Here is a 24,968-nt window from a genome sequence, read left to right as displayed (position 1 = left end):
GTTTACAGCTCGTCTCCATTCATTCACCCTTTGGGCGAGTTCCATGCTGGCGTCTTCTGAATTCAAACAGAAAAGAAAGAAGGGCACAAGACCACTTGGCTGCCATATGAGAGGGGGAACAATTAAATAGATCATTGTCCGTTCAAATTAAATTTAGTCAAACAGATGGCATCAATCCACTGAAAAAAACATACGACTTGTAAACTCGACAACTGGCAATGTAGCAAATACACGACGTTAGATAGTAAGTTATAGAATTAATATCTAAGGCACAAGACGGCATAACTTTATAGGCTTTTACTTGACCATAATTATTCATCATTTTCAGTTTAGTGACGTTACCTGTGTGTTTTGGCGCTGCAGTCAGAAAGGCGGTCGCGGTGTCTAATTTGAAAGCGCCAATAAAAGCGTCACGACGTCCACTCAGGAAGACCGACCAGGCGCACACACACAAACACTGTAAAGTGGACAGAGAGATGCTGCACACAAAGAGCCAGTGGATATTCAGAAATGAATTATTTCCGAGAAAAGTTCTTATCTGTGTAGAGAGGTAAATGGACAGGAGCAAAGATGAACAAGTTTGGATTAATGCATCTTTGTTTATTTCTCACGCACGATACGGTGAGTATTTCTTGAACAAGTAATACTAATAATAAAAAACAACTTTTAACGTTTCTGTGAAAAGTTTTGTGACACAATTTGTACAGTTTCCTGAATATTATGAATATCATATGCTTCATAAATCTTAATAAAAGTAGTCCATGAAAGATATATTCACGGATAATGTGTATATATATAAATATATATTGTAAAATTAAAAGTAGTATATTAAATATATATTGAAATATAGTAATATTAAAATATGATTAATATAGTTAAATATACTTTAATCTGTTATTAAGTCATGCTATATTTATATTAATAAAGTGTATGTAAATAATTTCCAAACTATATACTTAATGTATAATAAAGGGGCCTGCTGTAATGACAAAAGAAACCTCATATTATTTGTTTTTTAATCAATAAATGGTAATGAAGTCTTGGAGTTTATGGTGTGTTCAGCTGAACAGTGTTAGAACATTCCGTTAAATTCTCTGAGCCTCTCTTTGGAGACCAGATTGTCCGGATCTAAGTTGACATTTTAGCTTTACAAAGGCAGGTGCCTGGGGAACCCATATAAAGAAACTTATTCAGGTTGGCGTGGGATACTCCGGTAAAAGGAGAGTCACAAAAGCTCTAAAAGCACAGACCTTGCACAAATCAAGGTGTACGGTTGCCACTTTTAGAAAAGATCCCACACAAAGAGCCATGTCATGTGGGTTTTAACAGTTGAAAATGTTCCATCTTGCTTACCCCACACTTTTGCTAAGACGTTTTTCTTAACAGTGTTTTTTTCTTCTGTTCCCACAGATTTTCTTTTGTTTTACTGTGTATGGTGCTTGTTGTACCAGCTCATCGAGTATACAGTCGGGTTGCAGCAATGAGAAGAAGTGGCTCAATATCTCAGCTCCACCATCAATGAGAAAATCAGGCTTAGCTCCACTTCGTAGCAGAAGGTTCACACAGCTATCATTTTCCAAATCTGTATATTCATTCGAAGTGAGAGAAGACACACCTCCTGGTGAGCGTTACTTTTCTATATTAATAAAATAATATAATATTTTATGATCCTTAAATTAATTAAAAAATATTCATTTGTGCATTCTCATCAAGCAATTTTGTCTTAAATAGAAGTCTAATAAATTTTTAAACATGAAAAACTTGGAAAATGTAATAGAGGTCTAAGAATAGCCTATTCTTTAGGTCTAATATAAGAGATTAGACAGACTTCACATGTGAAGTAATTTATTCTTGTGTATTTGATGACTTGTCTAGTTTTGGGTCTCCAATTACGCTTGGGGTACTAACATAAGATAAAATATGTTCGTGACGTGGCTTTGGCACTGTCTCAAGTCAACAAAATTTTTTACAGTCTTGGTTCAAATCAGAAGGCAATTAGTCTGTACAGCACCACTTGAAGTCAGACTAACCTATTAAAAATATTAAAAGAAATTAGATAAAGAATCAAAAATGAGTTAAAATGTGTAAAGCATTAATTGAAATATATAAATTCACATGTTTTCAAGATAAAGACAAAATATACAGTTTTCTGTGCGTGCTTAGTTTTTGCACAGAAGGAGAAACTTAAGGCAAGACATGATTTTTCGAACTGATTTGAGGGGTGTGGTTATTGCTGTGATGTCATGTGAAGCCAAAAATGTTAAATTATTTGCACATGTAAATCACTTATGATTTTATAATCATGATTAAAAGGACAGTACACCCAAAAAATGAAAATTTACTTACTATTTACTTACTCTCAAGAGGTTCCAAACCTTTGAACACTAAAAAAGATATTTTGATAAAAGCTAAAAACTTGTTAGTGATGAACTTCTATAGTAGAAATAAAATAATATGGACGTCAAAGGTTACATGTATTCAACTTCTTTCAAAATAGCTTAACAGAAGAAAGAAAGTCTTTAAAGGTTTGGAAAAAGGATGAGTAAACATTGACCGAGTATTCATTTTTGGGTGAACTGACTCTAATCACTTATGTTGACATTTTTTAGCAATTCTCTAATGCTATTTTTCCATGTCGTTTATTTCATCTATTTGTTTTATGCATTTAATTTAATTAATTTGTTTAATCTGTTAATCTGCTAAAGTCCTCAATTCCTGCCTTGTCTGTCATCTTCATAGGGACAATTGTAGGACATGTGGAGGCAGTATATAGTGAGAAGAATAAAACCTCAGTGTACTCAGTTCAGGAGGATGATGGCGATGGCCTTTTCCTTCTCAATCCACATTCTGGAGAATTCCTCCTGTCCCGTGCTCTGGATTTTGAGATTGAGCGCTACTACATCCTGACTGCAGGAGCTCAGCATGGGGACAGTGAGCTCATAAGAGTCAGGGTTTACTTCAATGTGATTAATGTCAATGACAACCCACCGGTGTTCAGCCAGAATGCTTTCTATGCCTCCATACCGGAAGACTCACCTGTTGGAATGTGCTTCCTGAGTCTGAATGTTTCAGATCCAGATGAGGGTAATACTGCATGACATACACTAGTTTTTATTTTTTTGTAAATTAAAGTATTAAGAATTTGATCTGCAATAAGGTATTACAGACATTTATAATGTTTGTTTAAATAAAATGATATATTTAAATGATTTTTTAAAAAGCAATTATGTATTTTCCAGTACTAGGTTGCAGCTGGAAGGGCATCCGCTGCATAAAACATATGCTGGATAAGTTGGCGGTTCATTCTGCTGTGGTGACCCCTGATGAATAAAATGACTAAGCCGAAGGAAAATGAATGAACGAATTATACTGTATACCCTTTTTTTCTTTGAAAATATTTGATCTTTAAGACAATTAAGACACATTAAAGTAAAACGAGGATGTAACAACAAGTCTATTCAATGTACAAATAGCAAAATGGACAAAACTGGCTTTTGCCTATTCAGTCTTAGAACCTCCATGTTCATATGTTTGAAAAGCTTTGGGAAATGCCGAAGAGACTGAAGTGGGCTCATTAAATCTTACGTCATTGCTCTTTTGTAAGACGATGAATAATGTTCACTCTCTTGGGGATGCTGACTGCAGCTAATAATGAAGAACCTTCTTTCTCGGCTTCTCTTATTTCAGGATCGGGTTGAAGCATAGTGCACAGTGAAATTCACATTTTTGCTCCTGATAACATGTTAATTTTATAAAACTAGAATTGTTTTCTTATTTCTTTAAGCTATAAAGTGTTGTTGTTGGCTTTGGTAAAAAACAACAACATTTAAATGAATAAAAATATTATTTTGAATCACCAAAATAATTTGTATTGAGTATGTTTACATAGACACCAATAATAATTTTAGAACAATTAAGACAATACTCTGATTAAGAGTCTTGCATGTTAATAGCAATTTTGAATCAATTTAACTGCAGTTAAAGTCGACAAATTAAAAATAAAACACCCGAAATTACATAAAACTCCAGAGGAAATGTGGATAGCGTGATGATGCGATGACGTTAATTGAATTATGTGAAGTTTATTTATAAACTAATTTTGAGAGGATCACGTGCTTATGAATGCTTGCAGCTGGTTCAATTTAAGATTCACCATCTTCGGGGAGAGAGCCCTGAGCTCAGAATATCCTCCCGTTTGAAGGGCGAGAGTAGAGTTTGAGCTCAGAGATTTATCTGGCTAAGAGTTGTCTTAAGATGCCAATTTGGAGTAGTCACTTTACTTTTGCTGTATGTCTTTGGATGGTGGGAGGAAACCGGGAAACCTGGAGAAAACCCATGTAAACACGGGGAAAACGTGCAAACTGCTGATGCGGTACCAGCTGTGTTCAATCATAAGCATGTGATCCTCTCGAAAATAGTTTATAAATAAACATAGCGCATGTCTTAGGACTGTGAGAGAAATCGGAGCACCCGAAGGAAACCCCATTCAAACATAGAACATGTAAACTCCACACAGAAATGCCAACTGACCCAGCCGAGGCACGAACCAGCGACCTTTCGCAGTGAGGCACCGTGACAGCCCTATTTAATAATTCATTCATTCATTCAGTCATTCATTTTCTTTTCGGCTTAGTCCCTTTATTAATCCAGGGTCACCACAGTGGAATAAACCACCAACTTATCCACCATGTTTTTACGCAGCGGATGGCCTTCCAGCTGCATTCCATTTCTGGGAAACATCCACACACACACTCATACACTGCAGACAATTTAGCCTACTCAATTCACCTGTACCTCTTGTCTTTGGACTGTTGGGGAAACCGAAGCACCCGGAGGAAACCCACGTAAATGCAGGGAGAACATGCAAATTACACACAGAAATACCAATTGACCCAGCCGAGGCTCGAACCAGCAACCTTCTTGCTGTGAGGCGACAGCACTACCTACTGCGCCACTGCGTCACCCCCTATTTAATAATTTAAAAAATAATAATTTTGCTGGTATCAAACAGAAACTAAATTGGTGCTACCCTAAATTATTTTACTGTAAACATATTTACTAAATAGCTATTACAATTTTTGAGGGGGATTCCCATCACGGGCAGTTGATTTCATACCACAAATGGTTCATGTTCAGAGTTAAATGTTTGTATCGTATGTTTGTTTGTTTTTCGAGATCTAAAAATTATATGATTACCAGGGTAGTTAATTTTTCAGTTAATTGCCCCTTTAATATCACCTGCTTAGTGAGTGAATTACAACTAGATTTATGTTGGCCAATGTAATTCAAGTGCTTATTCTCTTGTCTCCAAAAGGTATTTATGGTGAAGTGGAGTTAGCGGTGACATCTGGAGATCTTGAGAATAAGTTCTCAATAAACCAAGAGGGAACTCTGTGCCTAATCGCTGAATTAGACAGAGAAACAAATGCAATGTACAGCCTTATTGTCCAAGCCAATGATCATGCTTTACCCACAGAGACTCGTCTCTCAAGCTCAGTGCATGTAACTATCTATCTTAAGGATGTCAATGACAACCCCCCTTTTATCACAACACCCAGTACAGTTAGTTTTCCAGAGAACGCACCTCTTCAATCTGCTGTGACTGTCATACAGGCCACAGATGCTGATGCTGGATCTAATGGTGAATTTGTTTTTAGTTTTGAAAGTGCAAAAGATGAATCTTTCAGTATAAATAGTTCCACCGGCGTTGTCTACCTGCAGAAGCCGTTGGACAGGGAAACCAAGGATGTCATCAGAGTTATGCTGAAAGTCAAAGATAAAGGTATACCTCCATTGTACACTTTAATGAACCTCACAGTGCTTGTTGAGGACGTGAACGACCACAATCCAGAGTTCACTCAGAGCATTTACAGCCTTTCAGTATATGAGGATGCACCTCGTGGAACAATTCTACTAAAAGTTGGTGCAAGCGATCGGGATATTGGGCCGAATGGACTGGTCCGGTTCTCTATCTCAGAGAGTGGGTTCATGGTGGACTCTGTTTTAGGTATAGTTTTAGTGATAGAGAAGATGGACCGTGAAAAGACACCTTTCTACAGCTTTTCAGTCTTTGCAGTAGACCAGGGAGATGTTCAAAGATCCACCACAGCAACTATCAACATCACAGTCCTAGACGTCAATGATTGCGTGCCTAATTTTTTACCAGAATCCCTTATAATACATGTTTTGGAAAATGGGGAGGACTCTTCTCAGCATACACATCAGGTAAGGTCTTAACATTGATGCACTTACTTTAAATAATAATGTTTTGTTAAATCATTTATGAAGATTTGAAAATGTATTTTGTAGATTCATGCATCTGATGAGGACTTGGGAGCTAATGGTCAGCTGACTTATTCTATAGAATCAGGAAATGATGAGAATCTTTTCTCACTTCATTCCAATGGAACCATCCAGATCTTAGAAGATCTTGATAGGGAAGTGAAAAGCCAGTACGTTTTGAAAGTTATTGCTGTTGATTCAGGTAATCATTTACCTTCGTTTATATTAAACAGGTATAATAAGTTGATATTTTCTATTTTATTTCACAAATTTTGATAGTTCCCACTTAGATATTGATTTATAATAGTAAGAGGTTCGGCATGATGAAACAATTGAGGCAGGACTCTTGCCTGGTCAATGAGCCTGTAAGAGGGTACGAGATCATAGTTCTCGAGAGCTCCCTTTGATAAAGGAGGAAAGGGGAGATGGGGTGGATGGGGGCTTCTTCAAAAAAACAAAGATAAGGGAGTAAGGCTAGACAGGCTATTTATTGTGAATTTGGAATAATCTGATTGGATTACTAATGATTACAGATGAGAGACCAGCCAAGATCCATCATATCACATGTTCCTCTTGAAGTGAAGTTTATATATAAACTAATTTCAAGAGGATCATGTGCTTATGATTGACCACAGCTGGTCCTGCATTAGCTAATACATTATTCGCCAAGTGGATGATTCCTAACTCATTATAAATATCCAGAGATCCTTACTTCAGTCATCTTCGGCTTGAAAATTCCCCTTTCCAACCCTACTCCTCCTTTCTTTTCCTCGATATGGCAGCCCAGTGGTTTGTAAAAACCTTACTTTGAGATATTTTAGAGTTCCCATAAAACAACTACAAGTGCGAAATAAATGAGAAAAATGCAAATATATTAATCACAGATATTCTTGAAGATGCTCCCATTGGTTTTTCAGCCATGCGTTTTGCTATCTTAGAGATATTTTAGTGTTCTAACAAAAACATCTCTAAATGCAAAGTGTATGAGAACTTGGCTTCAAGTAGAAACTGATGTTGATTCCTAAGTGTTTGCAGATATGAAGTACATCCTTTTAAATGGTAGATTTTAAATTAAACATTTATAATATACAAAATTTGTGCCAATTTTTCCACATCAAAGTCATTGTAATTGATCCTCAAGGCTATTGATAATAAAAACAGAAGTCTTTCCGCCATTGCTATAGTTCTCGATGCATATTATCTTGCACCTTGATTCTCAAAGATATTCATTGCAGAGGCTCCCGAAAACACTCCTATTGTTTTTTTTCAGTCATTAATTTTAGAGCTGTTCTATTTATATTTGTTCTATATAGGCTAAGTTGGAGATTAGTATTAATTGCTTGATGTATACTGAATTTTAATTTTAATTTGTTTGTTATTCCTTTCTAGGATTTCCATCACTGACAGGCACAGGCACTTTAATTATTGTTGTAGATGACATCAATGACAACATCCCAGTTTTTGAAAAGGATATATTCACTGCTCATGTATTGGAGGATTCTCCTGTTGGAACTTCTTTTCTGAGAATTACAGCTTCGGACTTAGATGATGGCACCATTGGCCAGTTAAGGTAATTTGTTTAGTACATTATGATGTTGTCATAAAGAAAGGCATTTTCTGTGAAAAAATTATTTATGTTTTGTCTGATCTTATCCAACGTTATTTTGAAATCACTTATATGCAACTCCAGTAGATATTTGTATTTATTATTTATTATTCAGCCTTGAGGTTTTATTTTGATTTTAACTTTTGGTAATATTACAGTATGTGCATTTTAAAGCCTAGTGTGACTAATTTCAATTCAGTTTTTTTAACTAATGTTGTCTAAAATTAAAGTTACTTTTCATTAAGTTTAAACTTCAGTTATCAACAAAAAAATAGGAACCTGTCTTAAGATAATTGACAGTAAATAATTGACTCATGTTTCAATTATTAATAATTGACTCATACTTTCAGATATTCTTTAGAGGGCCTCGATTTTCCATTTTTCATCAATGCAACATCTGGGGATTTATTCACTGTAAGTGCTTTGGACAGAGAGACAGTGCCTTTCTACAGATTTTTGGTTATCGTCAGTGATGGTCATCCCACAATGCCTCTTTCCAGCTCAGCTGCTGTTGTGGTAACAATTGAGGATGTGAATGATAACTTTCCGTCATTTCTTTATGGACCATATGTGGCCAATATACCTTTTGGGTTAACCAAAGGTGAATATAAGCATTATTGTTATGACTTTGAAATGAGTTAGTTAACCACAAAAATGACTGAATTTACTGAACTCAACAAACTTTTTCATTTTCATTCTTTATTCTACAGGATCAGTTGTTTGCACAGTGATGGCAGAAGATGCAGATGTTGAATTGAATGCAAAACTAAATTTTTCTCTGCAAGGCCAGCATGCCCATCTCTTCTCCATTAACTCTCACACGGGAACAGTGTTAATTTCAGATTCAATAAATAGAAGAAATGACATCACCATTGATGTTCATGTGCAGGATGGAGCAGAAATGCCAAAAATGGACACAACAACCTTGACTGTCAGATTTTGGAATGACTCATACTTTCCTAAAATTGCAGTCCAGGTTTATAAGAACAGTCTCTTTGAGGACGCACCCATCGGGACCTTAGTGGCCATTGTGACTGCAGAAACATTGAAAAATGTATCAGTGTATTTCTATCTGCCCTCTGGAAACTTTGGGGAGGTTTTTGAGCTTCACCCTAGCACTGGTGAGTTGACTATCAAGGATCCCTTAGATTTTGAAACCAACATGTATTTTCATCTAATAGTTGAAGCCAGAGACTCAGGAATACCACCTTTTTCTTCATATGCTGAACTTCATTTGAATATCAGCGATGTGAATGACAACCCACCAGTGTTCTCACAAGACATCTACAAATGCCAAGTGTATGAAAACTTGGCTTCAAGTAGGGTGTGTAATGTTTTAGCAAAGGATGCTGATTCTGGAGTGTTTGCAGAAGTGCTGTACTTCATTCTAGGTGGTAACATTGAGAGCACATTTAAAATAGACAAAAATCGAGGCACTCTTTCCACAACAAAACGATTAGACAGAGAACAAATACCATATTATAATCTCTCCATAAAGGCTATTGATAAAGAAAACAACAGTCTTTTGGCCGTAGCATCTATAATAGTTGAAGTTCTTGACACAAATGATCATGCACCTCGATTCACAAAGATTTACGTCACAGAGGTTCCAGAGAATGCTCCCATTGGCTTTTCAGTCATTCAGATTGTTGCTACTGATGAAGATGCTGGTCTGAATGCTGTCATTGAATATACAATCATTGGCCATAACAGTGAGTTTCCATTTAGCATTGATAAAACCACTGGTACTTTATTTGTATCGCATCCTTTGGACAGAGAAGATCAGGATCATTATATAGTGAAGGTCAATGCCAATGATTCTGCTTGGAGCATCAGCACAGATGTCACCATAGACATTACAGATGTCAACGACAACGCGCCAATCTTCTCTCAACCAGTATACTCTGTCACTATCCCTGAGATGAAGATGCATGAAGTTTTCATTTTACAAGTTAGTGCCACTGACAGAGATCTTGGTGAGAATGCTCAAGTACTCTACTTCATCAATCCACCAAATGAACTTTTTTTTGTGAATGCATCAACTGGGGAAATTTCAAACAAACAGACCATTGCTTTGGCTGAACTGGAATCTGAAATTTTTACATTTATGGTTGTGGCATCAGACTGCGGCAATGTTTCTCTAAACAGCTCTAGCATTGTTTCAGTAGCATTAGTGCAATATAATTATTTCCCACCAATGTTTTTGCCATTCAAGCCTTTGGTATCAATTCCTTTAACTTTGGATGTAGGATCAGAAGTTATCCAAGTATCTGCGGTAGATCAAGATTATCTTCAAATGAACAACAGTGTTGAGTACTTCAATAGTGGTGGCAACGGATCTCTTTATTTTCAGGTAGAACAAAACAGTGGAAGAGTACTGGTAAATGCAACTTTAGCAAATAGCCTTAACATGATCCTAACACTTGAAATTACTGCAAAAGATAAAGGCCTCCCGCCTATTGCTGCACAAACTGAAATCAGTTTTGAAGTTATACAAGAGAACCAGTTTGCACCTCAGTTTCTCAACAGCCAAGTTGAGTTTTTTGTTCCAGAGGATTTGCCTGTGGGTTCAGTTATTGGAAAGATCCAAGGCAAAGATAAGGATGTTGGTTCCAATGGTGTTATTTCTTACTCTTTTGATGGTGGAAATGAAAATGGTTTGTTTTCCATAGAACACTTTTCAGGATTGATAATGCTGGTTAAAGGACTTGACTTTGAGAAGTCAGAAACTCACCATCTTAGTGTCATTGCCAAGGATGGAGGTTGGCGTCCTAAAAAGGGCAGACTTAATGTCACAGTGTATGTTACAGATTTAAACGACAACCCCCCTATATTTACATCTAAGGACTATGTTGCCTCTGTTTTAGAAAATGCTTTCATTGGGACCTTAGTGTTGCAAGTTTGGGCAAAGGACAGTGACACAGGAATTCACTCTCAAATCACATATTCGGTTATCGCAGGAGATGCTCAGCTGTTCTCTTTGGACAGCAAAAATGGATCTATTACCACTTTGGAGATTTTTGATTATGAGCAAAATCAGCATTTTGAACTTACAGTTAAGGCCACCAACATTGGTCCTCCATTTTTGTTTGATATTGCCCGTATATACATCCAGGTTGTTGGTGTTAATGAGTTCATCCCTGCTTTTCAAAGACATCTATACAACTTCTCAGTGTCAGAAGCTTTGATGCCACAAACTGAAATAGGCAGCATCCTGGCTACTGATTATGACCTAGGCCCTGACGGAGAAGTGTTTTACATACTTGTGGGTCAAAGTAAAAAATCAAATTTCGTAGTAGACAAGCATACAGGAAAAATATATATCGCCAAAGATTTGAAAACTCGCCTCAAAAATGAAGACGTCCTACATGTGTTGGCAAAAAACAGAGGGGCCATTACTGGGTTTAATGTTGATGAAGCATTAATACATCTAAGCATATTGGATGAAAATGATCCACCTGAGTTTGATTCAATGCTCTACATTGTAGCAGTGTCAGAAGACATCTCGATTGGGACTTCTATTGCCAAAGTCAAAGCAGTCGATCCAGATGTAATTCTAGAATGGAGCAGGTTCTCGTATAGCATTGAACATGGAAATATTAATAGTTCCTTCATTATAGATCCAGTGAGTGGAGTCATTTCTGTTAACAGTCACCTGGATAGAGAGATATGGGCCATCTACAACCTGACGGTCATTGCTGTTGATGAGGGTTCACCTTCTGTAACAGGAAGCACAAAGGTTGCTATAACCGTTAATGATATCAATGACAGTCCTCCCAAACTGTTGACCACAGAAGGGTTTATAAGAGAAAACCAGCCTGCTGACACTCTGGTCTCCACCTTAACAGCCACAGATGATGATCTTCCTCCAAATCAAGGCCCTTTCACATACTGGATGATGAGACCTGCTGAGGGTTTTTCGCTTACAACTGAGGGAGTTCTGGTTACCTCAAAACCCTTTGACCGGGAACATGATCCACTTTTTCACATGCATATTGTCGTTCAAGATGCTGGTAAGCCACCAATGTCCTCTACCACATTGTTTCATATTAAAGTTCTTGATGAAAATGATAATGCACCAGTCCCGAGAAACATTAATATATTGGTCAAATATTACGGAAGTTCTTTCCCAGGAGGGCTAATTGGAAATGTGAGACCAACTGATCTGGATGAACTGGATGTGTTCAACTGTACAATCAGAAATGGCCAACCCAGGATGTTTAGTTTCCCTTTTGGGATGTGTAATTTGTGGTCCTCCCCATACCAAGGAGAAGCAACTTATAATATTTCAGTGGAAGCAAGTGATCAGCTCCATCCTTCAGTTAACAACAGTATTTACGTCAATTACAAAGGTTTTACCAACGTCTCTCTTGACAACTGTGTGTTGTTTTATGTCTCTATTTCTACTCTTGAGGAGTTTCTGTCTTTGAAGTATTTAAAATTCGTTAAAGCTTTGGATAGTCTCTTTAATCTACAAGCCTCCAAAACGCATGTGTTTGGAATGAAGCTGCAAGGAGATAAAATGCTGCTTCTTGCTGCTGTGAAGAGCTACAATGGGCAATATCTAACTGGAGAAGTGGCAAGCGGAATATCAAGCATGCATAAAAAGTTACTGGAAGCACAAAGCAATGTGACTATATCCCAAATAACCAGCAACCCCTGTATGCTCCGTCCTTGCCACAATGGTGCCACCTGCAACAGAAACATTCACATCAGTCAGGAAGTTGCTGTGTTGGAAAGCTCTAGCCTTATATTTGTGTCCCCTTATTTCATGGAGATTTTTAACTGCACCTGCCCAACAGGCTTTACAGGTGATGCATGCGAACTGGACTTTGATGAATGTGCCAAGGAACCTTGTGAAAATGGGGGAAACTGCTACAACAATCCAGGAACGTATTTTTGTCAATGTAAGGAAGGATTCTCCGGACCACACTGTACTATAGTTGATAATGAATGTCAAACAGTGGTGTGCTTAAATGGAGGAACGTGCTGGAACAGACAGGGAGGGTTCATCTGTGATTGCAGCCCAGGGTATGAAGGTATGTTTTATAACTTATATGTTAGTGTAATTTTGTTTGAATTGTTGTCAATTAATTAGCCTGTATTTTTGTTGCAGGAAGATTTTGCGATCGTATTGTTGACCACTGTGTTTCCTCCCCTTGCGTTTATGGGAATTGCTCCAGTTTATTTACTGGTTATTCTTGCCAGTGTCCATTTGGTAAGTATAACTTTTAAATATGCAGGTTAAAGATAAATAGGGGGTTAAATCATCATAACAATAAACCATAAGGGTGTAATGCAATTCAACATGTATTTATATATACGAACACCAAAATTCAATGTCTCTGTCAATCTCTGATCCGCCATGGATCTTCTGTATATTATGATTTACAGTAGATAATGACCTGATTTTGAGAGGTTGACTGATATTCGGTTAATTATTATAATATTTAAAATGTTAATTTATGTTTTTACCATTTTATTTTCATCAAATATATACATCTATATAATAAAATTATAATAATGTTTTAATAAAATCAAGATTTTATTACAACTCTGAACTCTGAATTGTTATTAAACACAATGTATTCATTTAAATACGTTTAAATGTTTATTGTTATAGTAAAACTATGAAAAATGATATCAACTGTTATTGAAATCAACTAATGAATTACTATATTAACTTATAGATATGTTTTTTTCTGATAATATCTGATATTTCTATTTATTGTTAGGTGTGAGTGGAGTCAATTGTGATGAACAGAGTTATGGCTTCCAGGAACTATCGTATATTGAATATCCTCCTTTGGATCCGCAATATAACTTCATCTATCTGGAGTTTGCAACCGTGCAGCAAAATGCACTGCTTTTGTACAACCATGGCAAGCCATCAACTTCAGACTTTCTGGCCCTTGAAATCTTGAGCGGAAGGCTGTTTCTGTCTTATGATCTTGGGTCTGGAGTGATACGATTGGAAACAGGGAAGATTATAGCTGATGGATTATTTCACAACATCTCTGTAAGAAGATCTGGAAATGTACGTGATTCATGGTAATTTCGTCAATCTTAGGAGCCAATCAAGCCATATTTATGAAAAAGTTGTCGGTTTTTATGTAGATAATTCTCCCCCTTTGTGTCACTCAGATGGCCTCTCTAGAAATCGACAACTGCTCTGTCTATGAACCTCAAGGCTTTTGCACCACTCAAACTGGTGCCACTGGAAACCAAAGGTAGTTTTAACTTAATCATGCCAATTTTTTCTTATATTTCATTCTGTTATATCCGGGGTGTCCAAACTCAGTCCGGGTGGGCCGGTGTCCAGCAGATTTTTAGCTCCAACTTGCCTCAACACACCTGCACTAGCTTAGTAAGAGCTTAATTAGCTCGCCCAGGTGTGTCTGATTGGGGTTGGAAATAGACTTTGCAGGACACCGGCCCTCAAGGACCAAGTTTGGGCACCCCTGTGTTATATTCTATAAAACTGTTCTTTGTAATGTGTTTGACCAAACAGAATAATTAGTTATTCTCTAAAATCATCTAAATATTTATCTTTTGTCAACACTCCTATAACTAACACTCTTTTTTATTTTCTACTTATATTGCTCTTATGAGTAAGTAGCCTTGGATAAAAGATAAAATTGTGTCCTAGACTCAAAGGAACACTCCACACATTTGGAAAAATGCTCATTTTACAACTCCCTACATGGATTTTTTTAATCCATTCAGCCAAACACCTGGTCTAGCAGAAACACTTTTAGTTAGCTTAGCATATACCATTAATTAGGTTTAGACAATTAAATAACTTGCACAAAAAATTAAAACAATGGCAGGAGCACTTTTACCTTAGTTTAGGATTTGACAATTAGCATCTTGCTAAAAACATTCAAGCAAATAGCAACTTTTCATCTTCCATCAGTTTCACGATGTAACTAAGAGAGAGTCAAGATTTGAATGGAAAAAATATGTTTGCGCGAGGTGCTAATGGTCTACACTGATTCAATATTATATGCTAAGCCTACTAAAAGTGCTTCTGCCAGACCAGGAGATTGGCTGAATGGATTCAAAAATGGTAAAACTGAACTGTTTAACTCTAGGGGAATTTGTAAAATAAGCCTATTTCCAAAAAAAGTGAATTGTTCCTTTAACATTATAGTACAGGCCTGTAGCCTGGGGGTAGTTCGGGTTGTTCGCAAAACCTCTCACCGACAAAGGTCCAGAATTTGTCCCATACATGAGCTTATTTGTCCTATTTGGTATGCTGTCATAAATTATTTTTTAAAAATACCTTTTTTAAAACCTATCAAAGAAGGCTTTAGGACCAAGCAGAATGTGTTGGCTGCTTCGGTGTGACTTCCTGTTCTTCCCAAATTCTGACAGAGGAAAGTTGAATGTGCTGCCTGCTGTTATTTGCCTTATAAATGACAAAAGGCTACAGTTTTTAATTTAAAACTTAAACCGATTCCTATTTTGTCTAATGATATATATATATAGTGGTAAATTTGTATAAAAAAAATGTAGGACACTGTTTTCATATTTCTTTATTTTAAATCTTTAGGATGTTTTTGGTACATCAAAAAGTGTTGTTATCATGACCATCCGACAAGCTAATCCAGCAAAAAGTGTCAATAAAATGCAGTGTTTAAACCTCTTAATTAAATAGAAAATTAGGCGAATAACTGCAGAAAGACTTTTGAGAAAACAGAACCACCCCTTTTACCAGACTGGCTACAGGCCTGTAGTACACTCACACTTGCTTATATTTCTGAACTCATGTAAATCATGTTTTACACACAGAACTCTGGAGGTGAGCTCAAATAACATGACATTTGGTGGTGTAAAGTCTATTGATGCCATTTTGCTGAGGCAAATCAGAACTCATGACTTTGTTGGCTGTATGAGAAACCTGCAAGTAAACAACATTCGTCCTGATTCATTAAAATCTCTGGCGTCCCACAATATTCTTCCAAGGTCAGTTTCAAAGGGAACATTGTATTTGTCAAATTGCCTTCATAAAACTTTCCATCATTTGATTTCTTTTTGATAATCAGATGTCCTAGAACAGATATTCCTCCCTGTGAGGCTGCAGTGTGTTTGAATGAAGGAGTTTGTCAAGACCAATGGTCCCATCACCGCTGCCAGTGTAGAGACCACTTCACCGGACCCAGCTGTGCCATGAGTAACTGCATTCATTTATTCATCTGTCTTTTGTTTAACATTTAAAACTTATTTTATAGTTATTTGACTTGTGTTTCTGATAGATTTGGCTGAGCAGCATGTATTGTTTCTCAACGGGGAGGCTTATGTTAAGTTTGATGTCAAAGAAAGCTACAGAAGAAACCAGCTTCTGCAAGCCATTCTCGATTCTGGGAAAGAAGGAGACTCTCTGGGTTTTGACAGTGTTGAGATCAAGATGAGGACTGTACGAAGAAATGGTGTACTGGTTGTGTGTTGGAGTCAATCAGCATATTTAAAACTTAAGGTGAACAATTTGTAGTTAGTAATAACAGATAAATTAGGTAAAAAATTTAGTAATAACTTCACAAGTAAATAAAAATTATTTGTTATGACATTGCCAAAACTGATTAAATAATAAATAATTAATACATAAACAAAAAAATGTATATATAATTTTTTGTTTATGTATTTATATATTCAGGGTTAAATATATACATATTATATCTATGTAATAACATTTATATAATTTTTATTATATAAAGTAATATAATATTATATACTATTTTATATATAATAAAATAAATAAATAAAATAATTGATTAATGAAATAATTATTAAATAATTAATGAAATGTTTTGGTGAAACATGGTAGAACAATAGAAGTTGAATATGACAATTTTTGGAAGAATTGTAAACAAAAATGTGAATGGAATAATTTAATTTAAAAAAAAAATCTTTAATTACTAGAACTTTATCACTATTAATTATTATAATGTTACCAATGTGGTAAAATTCCCAATAGACTCCTTTCACAATAATGCATTTAACGGTCATCAGCATTTTAAATCCTTGGAATTTTTAAATAAAATAAAAAACACGTTTGAACATTTATGTGCATTATTTATTTATATCACCTTTGCATCAAATTACAAACAAAATGAATTACTGCTCATGCAGTGTCTATGGACAGGAAGGTAAATTTGACGTTGTTCTCTCTACTGTCTAGCATTATCAGCCTCACCAAATTTTATCTTTTTTCTGAAGATCTGAATAACACTGCTGTTGAGGTTTTCTTTTATTATTTCAGCAAATAAAAATGTAAACAAAATATTTGTTGTACTTTTCCATTCACTGCACTCTAAGTTTACCTACTGTAAATATAACGACTTTTGCCAATGAGAAACCCAGAAATGTAAAAAGGGTCCATTAAGATATTTATATGTGCTTTATTCCACCAACAATAGAGCTAAGCAAGCTTTTATTCAACTCTGAATAATCCTTTAGTTGTTTGCTTCCCTTCAACAATAAACGCCTGATAATTTTAAATCTGCTTTTGCTCCCTCAGATATCAGATGGGAAGCCTCTATACATGTTCACCAATGTCACATCTGGTCATCAGCTTGAGCTGTCAGTGGAGGGAAATGTGTCAGACGGACAGTGGCATGTTCTTCATCTCCGCAGAAGAGGCTCGCTCTTCTCTCTGTTTCTGGATGATCGGCCTGTTGCAAACACCACCAATGGCACCATAGCTCATTCAGCATTCCTTGTGGAGACCATTTTTCTGGGCTCTTCTCCAGTGAGGGAATCCAGAGAGTTTCCAGAGATAATCCAAAACTTAGGTAAGATTGGCATTTGTGATTTGTTAGTTATAAAATAATATAATTTGTAGGGTTGTATTGGTCGAAGAAATGCAAAACTTGTAAATCTTTTGTTCATTTGTTTGGTAAAAGTATTTTTATAAAGTAAAAAAATGTGTGTGTGTGTGTATTATAAAAATGAATAAATTACAAAAATAATTCTCTAACATAAATAATACTCATCAAACATCTCCATCTCCATTATAAAACCCAACATACCATAAGAGAAAAGATCTTTACTGAAAACATTCTCCATCCTCAGTTGGTAAAGCAGAAAAATCATCCAGGCGTATATTATTTCTCAAGAAACCATGCCTGGTGGCTAGTTCCTATATCTAAGTTCTTGTAACTACATGATGCAAAAGCCCATATACAGTTGAAGTCAGAATTATTAGCCCCCTTCGATTTTTTTTTCTTCTTTTTTAAATATTTTCCAAATTATGTTTAACAGAGCAAGGAAATGTTCACAGTATGTCTGATAATATTTTTTCTTCTGGAGAAAGTCTTATTTGTTTTATTTCGGCTAAAATAAAAGCAGTTTGAATTTTTTATGAATCATTTTAGGGACAAAATTATCAGCCCCTTTAAGCTATATTTTTTAATCTACAGAACAAACCATCATTATACAATAACTTGCCTAATTCCCCTAATCTGCCTTGTTAACTTAATTAACCTAGTTAAGCCTTTAATTGTCACTTTAAGCTGTATAGAAGTGTCTTGAAAAATATATAGTAAAATATTTTTTACTGTCATCATGGCAAAGATAAAATAAAACAGTTATTAGAAATGAGTTATTAAAATTATTATGTTTAGAAATGTGTTGAAAAAAATCTCTCCGTTAAACAGAAATTGGGGAAAAAATAAACAAACTGTCTAATTATTTAGGGGGGCTGATAATTCTGACCTCAACTGTACATTTTAACAGTTACAGTGTGTTCCTATAGCATGTGGAATGCTGCAATATCACAACATAGTACACTAACACATATTACAATTGATTTCCTAGGTTTTAGAGGATGTGTGGAATACATCAAATACAACGGCCACCTCTTATCCTTCAACGGCCACAATGATATAGTTGAGTCCAGGTCCAGCCTGTCTGCCTTTCAGACCTTCTGCGTTTCTCCAAGCCACTGTGTTTTAACTCCATGCCTCGAGGACTCCTGTCTGTCTGAGCCCTGCTGGAACAACACTGACTGTGGATCTTCATCCAGAGATGACTACTGGTGCATCTGTCTACCCAACACTCCAGAGTCTTCATGTGGATCCTGCTCATCCGAGCTCATCCATAGTGATCCCTGTTCGCCATCCAAAAAAACTGCACCGTTATGGATCGTAGCAGTTGTTGTCCCCATCGCCCTCATTCTGCTGATCCTAGTTCTGTGTTTTGTCCTCAGGAGACACCAAAATCATGGTGAAGGTGAAAAGAAGAGTCATAACTACCTTATGCCACCTAGTAGACCACATGGCATGGATAACCTGGCGTTTAGTTTAAGCCCCACAGAGATTCAAAACACCTCAAATGAACCAAACAAGCAACCAGATTTGATTAAAACTAGGGATTCAACGCAAGGAGTGGAAAGTTTTACTGAAAGTGGCCCTTTGTGTCATGTCTCAGGTTTTGCAGGAAGTGAACTGGAGTATTACGAGATTGACAGCACGTACTCGAATGTGATGAAGACGGAGGATGAACAGGCAAATGCAAAAGTTCCTCAATCCACCATGCAGCCTCAAAATAATCACAAACCATCTCCTAAACTTCATCTGAAGACACCCGAAGGTGATTTTCACCAATGGCATCGTCAATCCCACTTGTTCTTTAAGAGAAAACTAGCTCCTGATCTTACAGGCCCACCGCAGCACCTATCTGCGGATGAGGTTGAGAAACTGAACACCCCACGAGGTGGCAAAAGATACTTAAATCAGAATTTGAGGGAGGGTCCCATTCAACCGTGCCGTGGCGGGCCGATTGAGACGTCATCAGAGAGCGAGAGTCACTGCTCCTTCACTGCCTCTGAGTTTGACTGTGAGAGAGAACTGTCCCTCATCAGCTCACATCACAAAGATGAACATCAATCTGAAGGCAAGCTTTCTTTTATTTGACACCTAAAGCAAATAAATAGATTGACCTTCATACATATTCATAGATCTTATAATATGCCTGTCTGAGATGCAAGCAAGAAATAATGGTGGCTTGGTGAAAAATTATGAACTTAAAACTGAAGGTTAAAAAAATGGTCTTCTATCAGAATTTACGCATAAGTCTTGAGGATTAATTAAAATTAATCCTCACCCAAAAATGAAAATTGTACTCATGTGCTCATCCTTCACTTGTTTAAAACCTCTTTGAGTTTCTTTCTTCTGTTCAACACAAAAGAAGATATTATTATAAAGGCTCGTTGCTGGGACCCCTCGACTTCCATAGTAGGAAAGAACTACAAAGGAAGTGAATGAGTCCAATCTAATCAATAATTTCAAAATATAGTATTTAACAGAATAAAAAAATCATATAAAAGTTTAAATCTACAGTAAACAATGAGGTAATTTTGAATTTTGTGTGGCCTATCCCTATTACATTTATATAATGTTCTTATCTAGTTATGGTCTAGTTCTACACTTTTTTTTTAAATGAACACATTTAATTATATTTTTTTCTTGTGAATCTTCTTGTTTGTTCATCCACCCCCACACCACACCCAAACAAAATGAGTTTGTTAATTGAAATTTAAAAGAAAAAAAAATGGTCATAAAAAAAAAAGTCATAAACTATAGAAATACTGTATTTGCTGAGAAAATCCTTCAAAGAAAGATATAATTTTGGTAGGAAAAATGCAGTATTTACCTGTCAGTTGCTTGACTTACTTTCATAATACAAAGAACTAGCCCGGCAGGCACAGAATGTCAACTTAACGTCAGATTGAGGTTGTACCCTAACACCGTGAGAAGTTGAATTTTGTTTGGAGTTGAAAATCGAGTTGACATCAGAACCCACTGTCAGGCTGACATCAATGTCCAGTGTCAGAGAGACATTGCATTTTGGTTACTTTTCAACACAACCTAAAAACAACAAAATATTAACTACTAATGATGTTACAGTGTGGACATTACCAATATGATGTCTACCAGACATTGGATTTTGGTTGTGATACCTGATGGATAAGTGTCAGTAAATGACGTCAACATGACATTGGTTTAAGATGTTGGTTCGACATTGGATTTTGGTCACTTCCCAATCAACCTAAAATCAACCAAATATCAACATCATTACATGTCGTTCGTGGATGTCAAAATAACATTGTCCCTGGATGCTGGCGACCTATATCTAACCTAACAGTAACGTCTTATGATGTTGTGTGTCTGCTGGGAGTAAAGTGGTCAGTACAGTCCAGAAGAATATATTTATGTTCTGCAGACGCTAGACATTTAAATCAGCAATTTATATATGTTTGGAACATCTTGAGGGTAAGTGTTGAAGTCAAAGTTATTCTGAAAAAATTTGGAAACCTGAAACGATAGACTTCCATAGTATTTTTTCTACAGTGAGAGTCAATGGTTACAGGCTTTTGGCATTTTTCAAAATGTCTTTTATGTTCAACAGAAGAATGAAAGGAATGAAAGGTTTGGAATCACTTAAACATGAGTAAAATGTGAGAGTTTTCAGTTTTGGGTGAGCTTTAGTAACATCACAGTGACATCTTGTGGATTGAACAATTAAAAACACCAAACAGTTCTTGTTAAGTTTGGGGGCCATCTAGTGGCCATCTGAATTTCACCACCAGAGTCTTCCAAAAAAAGACAAGAGCTTGACATCCTTACCTTTTGAAATAGATGACATTCAGATTCAACCAATGAGTTATAACAGATAACCATAACATTAACATAACAGATAATCACAACTACCATAAAGTTATAACAGATATTGACATCAAGTGACTTTCTGGTTTGATTTTCCTTTGACTCTGTTTTTGCATGTTTTGGGTGTAGATTTGTCCAGAGGACCGTTTATTCTGATGGCTCCTTCACCCTTCAGAGATGTGCTCTCCACCCAGAATCTGTCCTGTTCCTCTGCATCTGATGGGATCCAGCGGCTGGAGAATCTGCTTAATCTAGGAGTGCATTTTCACAGCTATGCGGATGTGTTTAAGGACATAGCCAGCTTACCGACCCATCAGCCAACCGACTGTGATTTTCAGAGTGACCAGGAGGAAATCATTTAAAAGTATGTCCAAAAACTAGGTTCACACTTCATTTAAAAGTCCCTTTTTTATTTAGTCAACTCGAATCGACTCACTGGTAACTTCAATTATTGCATACAAATATTAATTAACAGATGAAGAAAGTGTTTATATTATGTGGCATATCTTAAAGGTATTGCAGTTTATCAATAGTTTACAAATAATAATCATAACCATTGATCATGTCTTAAAGTATAACAGTGTTACATAATAACATAATAATCTTGTTACAGTATATTAGCATCATCTGGTGTCAAATCTATAACATTACGTACACATATATCCTGAGTGTGTGGGTTTTAAAGTTCATATCATAACCTTTTATGAATGCTATACATTTTATGTACATTTATAAAACCAGTACATACCAGAAAAACCAAGAAACCTATCAAAATTAATATAATTTTGAAAACCCTTTGAAAAATTAATAAACCGTCTAGAATTTCTACTCTAAAAGCAATATTTACTTGGACTGAAAATATTTTGTGTCTGTTAAAACGGCATTAAATGTGAAAGATAATGAAATAAAAATACCTATTTAATGTATTATTTACTATTTATGAATAATAATTGAGATTATTATTTTTATCAAGTTTTTGTACTATAAATTAAAATAATTATCAATAATTTATTTGCAATGTGTTCCTTATTTTAGCAGAGAATATTAGCATAAAAGTTTATAATGGAAGATGCATAAAAAGAAGAGTCAAGTATGCTTTTTAAAAAGGAAATAGATATATTTTAATTATTTGATCACAAGCATTAAATACAATATATAAGAAATATATATACAAAGCCACAAAGAATTAAGTCAGTTCTGAAGTAGGTTCGACCTGGTACTAGCAAATTACACTTAAATGTAGTGTGATAAAAACTAAAATTTAAATCGCTGCAAAATAAATAAAGAAACAAAGAAAATGCAGTAAGATGGATATTAGAAAACAAAGATGATGGTGCCATCTGGTGGCCATTGGTCCACATTGAAAACAGCAGTCCATTGAGGATTTTAAAACATTAACATAAATGACTTTTTTTTTTATCAAACAGTAAATCAATTATTCTTGTAAGTAATATTATGCAAGTGGCTTGAGGCATGATGTTGACATGATTATTGTTCTCTTTTTAAATGCACCTTACTGAAGCACACAAGAAATAATCCAGTTTGTTCAGTTTTATGCATTCATTTTGATAAACTGTAGAAAGAAACTTTGTTTAGTTCACATTTATGTATAAGTGGTTAGAAAACTGCAATGAAATTGGTACATGGTTAGACAATGTTAGAATCATTTAATTCATTTTCCTTCGGCTTAGTCTCTTTACTCATCAGGGGTCGCCACCGCAGAGTGAACCACCAACTTATCCTGCATATGTGTTACACATCGGATGCCCTTCCAGCTGCAATCTAATACTGGGAAACATCCAATCATCCAACTCAGGCTCATTCTGATTAAGTACCCCTATATACTGTAGAAAGCAAAATATGTCTAAGAGCTACATTTTTTTGCAGTTTTTGTTTTCGCTTATCTGCCAGAGGCCTCTGTGTATGCTTTTCGAGATCTTTCCTTCGTGAGTGCCATTTGTGCATGCTGTTCTCAAGTAAATCCACAAGACGTTGCTGTTGACTGACTGATTGACTGAATGATTCCCCCAACATTCCCCTTCCCTAAACTGGTAACTGCAGAAAAGCTGTCCATATGGAGATGAGTGGTCACCTGGTTAGCGAGAAAAGGAACGGCTTTATACCACCCCGTATCTTTCATTTCAAAGACGAAATGCAGCCATATGTGCTTTTGGCTACATAATTTGTGATCTCCTGTCATGTATATAGGGCTACGTTTTCAGAATGGGCCTATGTTGGAAACATCCATACACACTCATTCACGCACATATGGCCAATTTAGTTTATTTATTTTACCTATAGTGCAGGTCTTTGGACTGAGGCGGAAACCAGAGCACCCAGAGGAAACCCATGCCAACACAGGGAGAACATGCAAACTCCACACAGAAATGCCAACTGACCCAGTCGCTGGTCCGGATTTAAACCAGTAACCTTCTTGCTGTGAGGCAACAGTGCTAACCACTGAGCCACCATGTCGCTCATGTTAGAATCTAGTCACTAAATTAAAAACTGTACTATATATATTGTACTTCTGTTCCCACAAAAGGTACTTATATGTTAATTTGTAAGTAAGTAATAGTATGTTAATATGCATTTTTATGCTCTAAAAGTTGTGCTACAAATACACAATACTGAAATATATTTAGGCACTAACCAAAAGCATTTGCATGCTAAATTTCATTTGTCTAATTTTTATCCTTAATGCATCTTTGATCACTTTGATCTTCCTCGTCCTCCATAGCAACAGAAAGCCCAGTAAAGGAACCGAAAAACATTGTCAAAACATTACATGTGCCTTCAGCAGTTCAACTGTAATGACACAAAGCTCCAAGAACACTTGTGTGACATTTACAACATTTACATGGACATCAGTAATTGAATAATTTGCCTTAATCTGAATTAGACAATAATATGATTAAGGTGTTTACCTGAGTTTCTTTTTGAATGTTCCTTTCCTGATCTCGTTTAACATGTCATAACACACAATTCGATTAACATCATTGTGTCATCATGCTATCCACATTTCCTCCAGAGCTTCATGTAATTTCAGGTGTTTAATTTTTAATTTGTCGACTTTCACTGCAGTTTGGCAATTTCACTTTCATTCCGGAACATTTCATGCATGCCCCTGTGACAAACGAGATGTTGGATGCAAACATGAACTGCTGGAAGAGTGCTGTTTTATTGACGTTTACGTTTGCATTCAGCAGCTCGCAATAAATGCCAGTCTGTCAGAAATCGCACCACCAAAAAACACTGCATGTCATGTGACTTAACCAAAGCACATAATTGGCTAAACTAAGGTTCCTACAAAAAAATTAGAATGCCTGTCAATAGACAGTGGCAGGGAAATGAACATGCTGTAGAGGGTTAAGGCGTTTACACAAGTTGCTTTTTAAATGCTTCTTTCATGA

General features: G+C 36.0%; 1 protein-coding gene across 3 annotated transcripts; it reads left to right on the top strand.

Annotated features, from left to right (window-relative positions):
• The first annotated feature begins 430 nt into the window (after nucleotides 1-430).
• On the top strand, nucleotides 431-22,329 carry LOC101883589 (protocadherin Fat 4). 3 transcript variants are annotated; one of them, XM_087284298.1, is made up of 19 exons: nucleotides 431-621; nucleotides 1,411-1,621; nucleotides 2,740-3,084; nucleotides 5,315-6,225; nucleotides 6,310-6,484; nucleotides 7,672-7,852; nucleotides 8,239-8,302; nucleotides 8,389-8,489; nucleotides 8,599-9,009; nucleotides 12,691-12,927; nucleotides 13,005-13,106; nucleotides 13,624-13,925; nucleotides 14,033-14,118; nucleotides 15,683-15,856; nucleotides 15,937-16,064; nucleotides 16,147-16,367; nucleotides 17,409-17,682; nucleotides 18,707-19,783; nucleotides 21,685-22,329. In XM_087284298.1, exons 7-19 carry the CDS (start codon nucleotides 8,277-8,279, stop codon nucleotides 21,915-21,917), a joined length of 3,372 nt encoding a protein of 1,123 aa, XP_087140424.1. In that variant the 5' UTR covers nucleotides 431-621; nucleotides 1,411-1,621; nucleotides 2,740-3,084; nucleotides 5,315-6,225; nucleotides 6,310-6,484; nucleotides 7,672-7,852; nucleotides 8,239-8,276; the 3' UTR covers nucleotides 21,918-22,329. The 3 variants fall into 3 exon arrangements, with proteins under 3 accessions (XP_087140424.1, XP_087140423.1, XP_087140422.1); XM_087284297.1 differs by having other exon boundaries at nucleotides 8,599-12,927; XM_087284296.1 differs by having other exon boundaries at nucleotides 8,239-8,489; nucleotides 8,599-12,927.
• Nucleotides 22,330-24,968: the final 2,639 nt, after the last annotated feature.

The sequence above is a fragment of the Danio rerio genome, chromosome 15, assembly GCF_052040795.2.
Source record: "Danio rerio strain M-AB ecotype USA chromosome 15, GRCz13ab, whole genome shotgun sequence".
Taxonomy (NCBI): domain Eukaryota; kingdom Metazoa; phylum Chordata; class Actinopteri; order Cypriniformes; family Danionidae; genus Danio; species Danio rerio.
Note: the sequence above shows the minus strand (reverse complement) of the source record. Positions and strands in the feature narration are given on the sequence as shown.

Coding starts and splice junctions, on each gene's coding strand:
- LOC101883589 (XM_087284296.1), top strand. CDS start 571: ATGAACAAGTTTGGATTAATGCATCTTTGTTTATTTCTCACGCACGAT. Junction 622..1,410: donor TATTTCTCACGCACGATACG/GTGAGTATTTCT, acceptor CTGTTCCCACAG/ATTTTCTTTTGTTTTACTGT. Junction 13,926..14,032: donor CTGTAAGAAGATCTGGAAAT/GTACGTGATTCA, acceptor TGTGTCACTCAG/ATGGCCTCTCTAGAAATCGA.